Genomic DNA, 10,802 nt, shown 5'->3' with positions numbered 1-10,802 from the left:
GGTGTGATTGTGTTTGTGGGTGTATGTTTATATGTTTTTCTTTTCTTTTCTTGGTCTTTGGTAAATTATAAGTTTTCTACTAATCATTGGCTTTGATAAGAGTTTAAAGTTTATAGTGGCAACTAACTAGATTTAAACCAACCTAGATCCATCTTAACTCCGTATCTATCAAGCCCGGAGAGGGATCAAATCTCTAGAGGTGCAAACCTCTTTTTTGAGTGCAAAACTTGAAGAAATGTTTGCACCTAGAGAAATTTGATCCCTCTTGGAGCTTGATAGATTTAAAGTTAAAATGGATCTAAGATGGTTTAATTATTAATTTTATTTTTTTAGTTTTAATTTTATTTTTATGTAATTTCTAGTCAAAATATTTTAATCAATATTTTTATTTTTTATTTTCATGTAATTTGGAGTCAAAATCTTTGGATAGCATAATATACTTGGACATTACAACATCTCTTCCATATTAGGATGGAGAGTGTCTCTTGGCTAAAAAATGTAATAAAATTAAATTAAAAAAGAATATTTATAAAATATTTTGATTGTGAAATGAGAGATGATTTTTTGGCATGTGGTATTGTTTAGGCATGGTATTGGCCCATGGTATAGTATGGTTAATAATATCCATGGTAAATTGGGATGGGTATTCATAGTTAAATATCTTGTTATATTGAGGTATTATTTTGATTGTGAAATGAGAGATGGTTTTTGGGCATGTGGTATTTAGGAGCCATGTATTGGCCTATGGTATGGTATGGTTAATAATATCCATGGTAAAGTGGGGATGAATATCCATGGTTAAAATTCTTGTTATATTTTAAGTATTAAGTTGTTATGTGCTTATTAATGAAATTTAATTTATAGCTACTATTTATAGATACTAGTTATATCTTATATATTTTATTGTGATAGAGGTGTAGATATATCTCAAAACTGATTATAATATTTTTTTTCTTTAAGATTTAATAAAAAAAATGTTATAAAATTAAATTCTAGTAAAATATTTATAAAATATTTTGATTTTGAAATGAGAGATGGTTTTTGGGCATGTGGTATTGATGAGCTCGGCTATTTCTCCATGATATTGTAGCAAAGCCTATTTACAAGTTAATAATATCTATAACAAAGTGAACATGGATGGTCCTGATGATGAACTAGACTAGTTGGTTCGATTCTCCTATGTTATTTCTATCAAAAAGACTCTTCTTAATATTGTTATATTGTAAATACTGAAGTTTTTATTTGTTTATTAATTAAATTTAAATATGGTTACAGAATCATCATTCTTTTCTATAAGGTAAAATGGATCTTAACTTTCCACAGAAAAATCTGGGCTGATCGACCCCTACGTCCACGGAAGAATCTGGGCTGATCGACCCTATGTCCATAGAAAAATAGAAAAATTTGGGCTGATCGACCCCTACGTCCACAGAAAAATAGAAAAATCTGGGTTGATCGACCCTACGTCCACAGAAAAATAGAAAAATATGGGCTATCGACCCCTACGTCCATAGAAAAATAGAAAAATAAATCTGGGCTGATCGACCCCTACGTCAATGGATCTTAACTTTCCACGGAAAAATCTGGGTTGATTGACCCCTACGTCTACGGAAAAATCTGGGCTACCCCTACGTCCACGTAAAAATCTGGGCTGATCGACCCCTACGTCCACAGAAAAATAGAAAAATCTGGGTTGATCGACCCCTATGTCCACAGAAAAATAGAAAAAAACTGGGCTGATCAACCCCTATGTCCATAGAAAAATAGAAAAAATCTGGACTGATCGACCCCTACGTCCACAGAAAAATAGAAAAATCTGGGCTGATCGACCCCTACGTCCACAGAAAAATAGAAAAATAAATCTGGGCTGAACGACCCCTACATCCACAGAAAAATAGAGAAATAAATTTGGGCTGATCGACCCCTACGTCCACAGAAAACAGAAAAATAGAAAAATCTGGGCTGATCTACCCCTAGCTCCACAACCCACTAACAAGGCCTAACCCCAAGGGCTTTGGGGAGAATGGACCTTATGACCTCCCGATGGCGAGGCACTAACTTTGACCAACTAAGCTAACCCTTGGGACTTATCTTAACTTATTATTGTTACTTATATGTTATATATTTTAATGCAATATATATATTATGATTTTCTTTTATCTAAATAGTTATTCGTAATTTAATTAATAAAAACAAAATTACAATGTAGCAAATTGAATTTTATTATTTTTACAGTATAAATCCATCTTAAGTACGGATCAAATTTCTTCAAGTGCAAACTTATTTTATTTTAAGAGGGACACATGCCACCTCCAAGTTGAGCATGAAGTGTAGAATGAGCCTCTAGGCTCAATTACTTTTAACTTTCTACGAGACAGCAACTTTATATTACTGTAAATGTTACCAATCTTTCACGTATTATAAATTGGACATATCAATATAAATTCAACTTATTAAACCATATTAAACCAACATGTTAATATATAGCAAAGATTAATATAACAAAGATTAGAACGAATTCTCATGAGCTCCATAGTGAAACAGGTGGTTGGGCAGTTCCTAAAACGCCATGGATGTAAAGGATCTGCCATATATGTGAGAATAGGAACATCAAGGATGAAAACCACTTCCTCTTAGAATGCCCTGCGTATAACCACATTAGATCTCAGTTTAGTGAGCTCGTGAGGCTTCTCTCCAAGCTTTTTGAGCATAGGAATAAAATCTTAAATCAAAATAAATAATTTGTTTCTTTAGGTTCGATAGACCATTGTTTGGTCTCAGCGGACGTTAACCATCATCATCATATTGAAAAACTTTCTTACATTACACCTACACATCACCTCATGTAAATGTTTACATATCAATATAAATTCAACATATTATTTTTACATTAAACCTCCACATCGCCCCTATCACCCCTATGATAAAGTGTAGAATGCCTCTCCACAAAAAAGGAAACATGACCTCTCAAACTTTGTCTTTGTTGCTAAAATTGATTTTATAATAAAACTTTCATGGGTAGAAATTATGATTATTGAACAATTAACTTGATTTAAACCTAGAATTTGTCCAAATAATTTTAAACAATTACTAATTCTTATATATATTTCAATAGCTATAATTCTTATATATATATATATTTTAATAGCTATAGTTTAACTATTTTATGTTTTATTTATTTTTTAATTAATTTTATCAAAAAAATAAATATAAATTTATGTTAAGAAATAATTTGATTATTTTAAAATAATGAATTTATTTATACATTTAAAAAAATATATTAAATATTACACAAATCCAAAATATAATTTTAGATAAAATTAAATAATATTTTTAAATAAATAAATAAATTCATCTTAACGCTTACACCATTCAAATTTACCATTTTAAAAATTTACACAAAATTTTAAATAAAGTTTATAAAAAATATCCAAAAACATATGTTAATTAAATTAGGTTAAAGTAAAATATAACCAGATTCCCAAAAAAAAATAAAAATAAAAATCCAAAACGTTATTTCAAAACGGCAAGAGTTAAATGGCCTGGAGTATGCCGTAAAACTGCTTCTGCTTGGCTAAGAGCTCGTCTTCCTCGGACGTAAGGAAACAGGTTAACGGCCCAAGACCCAGAGGCATCTGGTAGGAGTGAAACCTGCTCCCTTACGGACCACCAGCGGGTTATTACAGGTGGCGTGGTTTTCCTTGATAACGGTGATGAGTCAAATCGACATTCGCGGATAGCAGCCAGAGATGGTTGTCCTCACTGTTGGTTTGACACCTGAGTTTGATAGGTTTTGCCACCTTCGGAGAGAAAACGGCAAGAGTTAAAGGGCCTGCCATTGGGCATTAAATGCCTGGCTACATGCGCCCCGGATAACTTTTTAACACACCATTATTTTTTATTTATCTATTACAAAAAGCTATCCGGGGCATGTAGCCGGCATTTAATGGCCAATGGCAGGGCCGTTAGCTCTTGCCATTTGAAAACATGGGCTATAGGTGTTGGAATTCTATCGATGCTTAACATTTGACTTTTTGTGTTGTAGCCTCGGGCTCCGCGCCACAGAGATCAGCGGCTTCGATTCTTCCGCTTCGTATGCTTATTTTTACATTCGCGGATTTCTAATTTTCCATAAGAAACACCCGCTGCGAGTTCGTTTGCGACCCTGTTGGGGTTTCAATTATCAAAGGGTCTCGCTGGGCAGGACAGGGCTGGATTCTACAAGCCCCTTTTCATTTGCAACTGGTTTTCCTTCGTTCCGGGCCAAGGGAGTTTTTCTTCTCAGCTTCAAATTTGATTCATAATGAAAGGTCAAGGAGCTTTAATGGCTGCCGTTGCAGGAATTATATCCGCTGCGCTTTGTTTTCCGGCCGATCACGGTGTTCGCATCAGTGCTACTTCACGGAGAGTGAGTTTTTCACTTGTTAGGGATTGTAGGTTCTGTTTTTATTTTTTGTTGTTTTGACGTTTAATTTAGATTTATATGGAATGAGTATTTTATGCTGCAGCCTAAAATGGAGGATTCGGAGAGACTCGAGGCGGCTCAGGATTCACAGACCATCGGCGAAGAGAAATTTGCGCCGAGGTTCGACGGGCTGCACTTCATTAAAACTCTGGTAACTGCTCACAGATAGGGTTTACTATGATGGAATCCCAGTTTGATTTGAGCAAGATTTCTGCGGGAGATGTCTGGGTTTTGATAGGGTTGCTTCGGATGAGTAAGTTTCATTCGATTGTGCTGATTTTTCCGACATTGGGTTTCTTTATTATTTGGTCCGTCGCCCACGGCGAACTTTTTAGGATTCCCTGTGGGTCGAGGGTTTGGCTAGGAAGGATCTACCTTTAGTTGCAGATCTGAAAACCAAGCAGAACATTGTTTTGTTGCTTATACTATGATCATGAAATGGTGCGAAAACGATATATTAATTGAAAGCTCTTTCTAATCTGATTTATTTTGGGTGCTGCTCTGCATCGGCTTTTATAACTTGTTATATAAGTGGTAAAAAATGTATGCGTGCTGTGAATTTACCATAACTAGACCAAGTTCGATTCTCAAGGCATCACGGCCCGTATGGTCTGTATCGTTTCCAAGTGTCATCCGCAGGGTATTCTGCATGGATCTACTCGAGAATGGTCGGTCATTCAGCCCAAGCTCAATCCCCATGGCTTTCTATATGGTTTGTATGGCTTCCAAGATCGATCCTCAGGGTCTATATGGCTTTAGGTCAATAGAGTCAATTTCGATCCGCAAGCTATTCTGTATGGTCTGTATGTCTCCCAAGATCGATTCTCAGGGAATTATGTATGGTTTTACCTGAGATTCGGCCCATGTTCGATTCTCAATGCATTTCGTATGGTCTGAATGGCACCCAAGTCTGATCCTCTAGGCATTCTGTATGACTCTACCACGAATCCACTGTAGACTGGCGGATATCTCAAGGGATTGGCCTCACTCTCACCAGAAAAAAATAGATTCTGTTAAAAAATGTGTGATTTTAGGGCGATTGTGGTAAAAGAAATGTGTGGATACAGGGCAATTATAACTCCTTATTTTCTTGATCTGCGTCCTTCTCAGATAACCCTATTGCTGCAGAAATTTTAATGGACATTATAAACATTGCCCGGGAGCTTAATTGAAGTAGAAAAGAAACTGAATGCATAATAGACGCAGATATTTCTAGGTTTTGAAAAGACACGTAACGAAGTAGGTTGGTGTGGTGCCGTTTAGGGAGCATGATAGTCATATGCCATGCTTGGAGAACCTAGTAATGAATCGGGTTCTCTAAATTTGGCGATAATAACCCATAATAAATAGAATAATAGAAAGATAAATGGGATAGCATATATTTTACTCCTGGATGTTTCTTTGTTTATGTTCTTTTTTGGGATTTTTATCTATTTCTACCTAAAGCTCTCGACTCAATGGGACAATTAAAGTAGAAATTTGAACTCTTGGATGTTGTTTCTGTTTCTGTCTTGGGATGTTTAGCGTTTACTGCCTCCTAAGGCTTCCTACTCAATAGGACATTTAAAGTGGAAATTTTATAGTCGTAGACACAATTTGAAGATGCATACAATAATCGTATCCAACTCATTCACGCACAACCCATAGAGAAGGGGATGAGCCTGAGTAGAAGGCATATAAATCCCAAGTCCAATTTGAGAATGTGGACTGTGGACCCATATAACGTTGATGTAAGCTTCAGGGCATGTAAGGACATTTACGCTACCATAAACTTGCCCTTAAGCCTATGTGGGATACACAAGGAGAGTTGCTTTTGTAATGGTATAAATAATTCGAAGAGGGACACAATGGGCGTATATAGCTTTTATTATCTGGCAGTTTGTATGCTTTGTCATCTTGATATTGCAAGATTGAAAATGTTGATTGATTCCAAGGGACGTTGAATCCCTAATCCTGATAACTGTGTTAACTATATGCTTTTTATTCTTTTTTTTTTCTTTTAAATGCATAAAATGATAGGTTATGCATATAAATCTCATTTGCACTCTTCCAAATGGATTGCGATTAAGGGCTTATGACAAAACTGTGGTTGTGTTGGAACATGGTCCAACAATGAATCAATGGGAATTTACATCAATTGGCCTAGGTTTGTTTCCAAATATTTCAGCATTTCAACCCCTCATTGAAAATCCCAGAAGTGGGTTGTGTTTAACATATATATTATGAGGTGTTGGTTTTAATGGTCTAGCAGTAAATCAGTGGGAATTACCCTCAATTGGGCGAGGTTGGTTGAAAATTAGCGAGAAAAGTCATTCTTTGATTTGTGCCTTAATTCAAGGAGTCAAATTCGAGTTCTTTTATTCGTGTATGGTTGAGTTCCTAAAATTTAGGAGTTTCCCTAAAATTTAGGAGTGCATGAGGCAGTTAATTGATGTGTTGAAGTTGATGGTTGAGTTTTGATTAAAGTTGCACGAAATGGGAAAATAGGTACAAGTTTCCGAAATGGGGCACGGGTGCGAAACGTGACCCCCCCAAATTTTGGAAATGGGGAAATACGATATATATATATATATATATATATATATATATATGGATATATAGAAGAATTTAAGACATTTAAGAAATATATATATATATATATATATAGAAGAATTTAAGACATTTAAGAAATTTGATGTGCAATCATAAAGCATATATGATACATTATAATTTAATACATTTAAAGTTTAAACATTATGATTAAATTTAAAGTTTTACTCATAATGAAAATAGCAATATCGGAATATCCAAAATCAACCTTTGTTATATATCCAAATCTCAAAATCAGCCTTGATTATATATATGAGGCTGCAAGAACTATAAAGACAAAAGACCACTGCTCTCTTCCTTTTTTCTCGTTTGCTAAAATCGTCTGTCTCCAAGAGAAATGACTTGCTCAATTGTGCAATGAGGGAATGAGGCGAGAGTCTTTTTATAACTTGAGAGGCATCTAGACGCATCCACAAAATATTTTATTCGCCCAATCAAAAATCTATTTTTATTTTCTATTAGTAAAATTCTCAATAACAAGCAAAGGGTTTTCCCAGTTGGGTTCCCTAGACAATTCTATGTTGTTGAATTGTGTGACTGTGATTTTATTTCTATTTCTAATTCCTCTGCAAATATAGTAGAGAAATTTTGTGTTCGTAAGAAAAGAAAGTGTTTTTTAGATTGTTCTTATTGGTAGATTAGAATTTTGTGGAAATTCCACAAGGTTTGCTTCTAAATGTTTCAACGTTTGACATGTCCCAGGTGTTTCTGATAAAATTGGCAACTAGGGCCAAACTCCATGTGGGTCATTTTATTAATGGCAGCTGATATTTTTCTTGGATCCCTCTCATCGAGAGGTGTAGGATTGATCTAAAGATAATCCGATTCCGATAAGTATTCATGGAGATATGAATTGATTTGTGTTATGGGACAATTCGTCAAGGTCGGCAAGCAACCAAATAAACCCCACATGTGCTCAACATTTTATTATGAATAGAGGTGGCTTTCAAGTCATTTCTACACACTTGGGATCTCTTCCTCTCTACTTGTCTTTGGGTTTTAGTAGGAGGAGAGATCCTAAGGGATAACACTGTCCTAATGGAGAAATGATCTACACTGCCCTAATGAAGAAGCCCTAGACGTAGGAAGGAAGGGAGATCTAGCATGGTGAAGTAAGCCTAAACAACAAACTCTAATGCAGCCTATCATGCCCTAATATATACGCTGTTCCCTTAGAAACAACAAAAGGGATACCCTAACAACAGTAAAGAAGCTTCCTTACATGTTGCCTTAATACGCAGCCCTAGCCACATGTTCTAGCCTTAGCTGCAGGCAAGGGAGAGAATTGGCCGCAGTCAAAGGAGAGCTCTAGCAGCATTAAGGAGGAGATAATCCGCAGTCCAATAAGGTGCCCTAGCCGCAGTCTAAGGAGGCCTAACGAACAACAAACAAAGGCCCTAATCCGCAGTCCAATAAGGTGCCCTAGCCACAATCTAAGGAGGCCTAATGAACAACAAACAAAGGCTCTAATCTGCAGTCTAGTCAAGGATATCTAGCTGCTGTTTTGTCTACAATACGCAGCGCTTATCAACAACACAAGGAGGCCTAATGTATGTTGTAGGTGACAACATGTCTAAGTGCTATAGGTGCCTAAGTGTGTTGGAGATGACAACATGGACTAAGTGCTGTAGGTGCCTAGGTGTGTTGTAGGTGACAACATAGTGCTATAGATAGAACAGTTACAAGGCATGAGTTAAGGATTGGGAATTCACTATCATAAAGAAGAAATAGTGAAGTCTGCTCTCTAGGTTGTATGTTATCTAGTGAACACATGACAACATCTTCAGTCTGATGTATGGCATGTCAGATATATACATGCTGTAATAAATGGAGGACAGTCTTGTGGAAGGCAGTGAAAGCCTTCCCTTAGAGGACAATTGCAGACAAATCAAGGCAAGCATTGTGACTGTTAGTTGACTGCACTTTGGAGGAGTCTAGCTGAGCCGTAGCAAGCAGCTAAGTCTGGTGAGTGTAAAGCAGCATATTGGACACAATGATGAATCCAGCATGATGAGTGCAACATTGGGTGCAGATCAGTGATGAGTGCAACATTGGGTGCAGATCCGTGATGAGAGCAGCTCAGTGATTGGAGCAGCATAGTGACAGGGGCAACAACATGAAGTGCACATCATGGTCATTAGGTCCAGCACTGTGATGATGGGTGCAGCATGGTGCAGTGTGGTGAAGTGCAGCATGATGACGAGATGTAACACGATGATAGGTGAAGGAGTCACCTTGGAGAATTAGTTGAAGCAGCTTGTCTTCAACTAATCTCATGTGTCATCTTCTTAGAGATGATCTATGCTCTTATCTAGATAAGTCAAAGTGTTGACTTCTATTGTAAATATACTATCTCTCTTTCTCTCTCTGTGCTGAGCTATTGAAGAACATATAAGAAGAATTGATCAAGGGTTTCCCCACATTGGTGTTTGTCCCTGGCTAGTGCCACATCTTGTGTCCTCTTGTCTTGGCTTGTCTTATGTGATTTATGTTTATGTTTTATCTGCAGTTTACTTTAATGCTGATGTGATTGCTAATTTGGAAAAAATATCGAGCTAACTGTGAAAATTGAATTAAATTGCTCTAAGCATAGAACATACCTAAACTTAACAGTTTCGATCATGCTTTAGCCAAAAAAAGACAATTTTTGTAAAAAATACAAATCATGAGCTGTAGAGTAGTTCATTTTAGATATTTGATGGCCATAATAGTGTTTTTGTGCTTCACTTGAACCATCTCGTTAGAAATGCTAGCTACTTGTTGATATGTAAGATAGATCTCTATGTGGGATCTATGCCGTAAGGTCTCTAGGACACTGATTATTTGTCTTAGCTATGTACATTGCAGGTTGCTCCTGTTCAAATCTCCTCATGTAAGATGAGTGAAGTGTTCCTATCTCTAAGGTGATTTGTGCTCTTTTGCGAAATGTCATATCGGTATAAGTGGGGAATTCCATCCACAAAACATACTAATCCTAAGTCTTAACTTGTGTTAAGTATGTTTGTGTAGTAGGTATGGACTCTGGAGAATCCTGTGTTGCAGCAGTGAGGTTCACATGTCGTAGGCCTTCTCATTATCATTATACCTTGTTAATTAAGCTTATGAAATGTTTATTGTTCTATTCTTACTCATTGATGTAGTTGGATCTCTTATAAACTCACAACAATGGAAAGAAAGAAAAGAAAATCAATGTATTAATACTAAAATAGATCCATCTTAACCTTTGGATCTATGAAGCATTAGAAAGATCTATGAAGTATTAGATTTTCTGAAGCATTAGATTTATAAAGCTTTGAGAAGAATCAAATAGAATCAAGTACAAATTTTTAGGGTGAATTGTGGATCTATTAAGCATAAAAAAGGATCAAAGTGTTCACCATTAAACAAACCCAAATTTGGTCTATGAAGTGCACCTCTCTATCTCATGGCAAACGTGAGCGCAAAAGGATAGCCTAGAGTTTTCTCCTCAATATTTTGTTTATTCCTCGTATTATTTGTTGATATCACTAATTTCATCTATCCTCTATCTACTACAGGTCTCTCATTGTATATATTGCATATGTGGCTTAAATTTTTCAATATATCAGTGTCTTTTGAAGGAATCATTTCTATCTACTACAGGTCTCTCGTTGTATATATTGCATATGTGGTTTATAGGTATCTCGTTACATATGTTGTATATGTGGTTTACACTGTTCAATATTATATTGACTTGTCTTTTAAAACATTTGATTTGCAATTAACGAAT

At 35.9% G+C, this 10,802-nt stretch overlaps 1 protein-coding gene across 9 annotated transcripts; it reads left to right on the top strand.

Annotated features, from left to right (window-relative positions):
• Positions 1-3,997: 3,997 nt before the first annotated feature.
• LOC149265523 (uncharacterized) lies at positions 3,998-10,190 on the top strand. 9 transcript variants are annotated; one of them, XM_089429509.1, is made up of 4 exons: positions 3,998-4,408; positions 4,509-4,616; positions 9,887-9,957; positions 10,064-10,190. In XM_089429509.1, exons 1-4 carry the CDS (start codon positions 4,304-4,306, stop codon positions 10,116-10,118), a joined length of 339 nt encoding a protein of 112 aa, XP_089285635.1. In that variant the 5' UTR covers positions 3,998-4,303; the 3' UTR covers positions 10,119-10,190. The 9 variants fall into 9 exon arrangements, 5 of the variants coding, with proteins under 5 accessions (XP_089285635.1, XP_089285639.1, XP_089285642.1 ...); XM_089429513.1 differs by having other exon boundaries at positions 3,999-4,408; positions 9,902-9,957; XM_089429516.1 differs by having other exon boundaries at positions 4,001-4,408; positions 10,051-10,190.
• The last annotated feature ends 612 nt before the right edge of the window (positions 10,191-10,802 follow it).

Source organism: Pinus tabuliformis, chromosome 6, assembly GCF_031772625.1.
Source record: "Pinus tabuliformis cultivar Carrire ecotype Pingquan chromosome 6, CPIR1, whole genome shotgun sequence".
Classification (NCBI taxonomy): Eukaryota; Viridiplantae; Streptophyta; class Pinopsida; order Pinales; family Pinaceae; genus Pinus; species Pinus tabuliformis.
The sequence above is the reverse complement of the archived record's forward strand: the minus strand, read 5'-3'. Positions and strand labels throughout refer to the sequence as shown.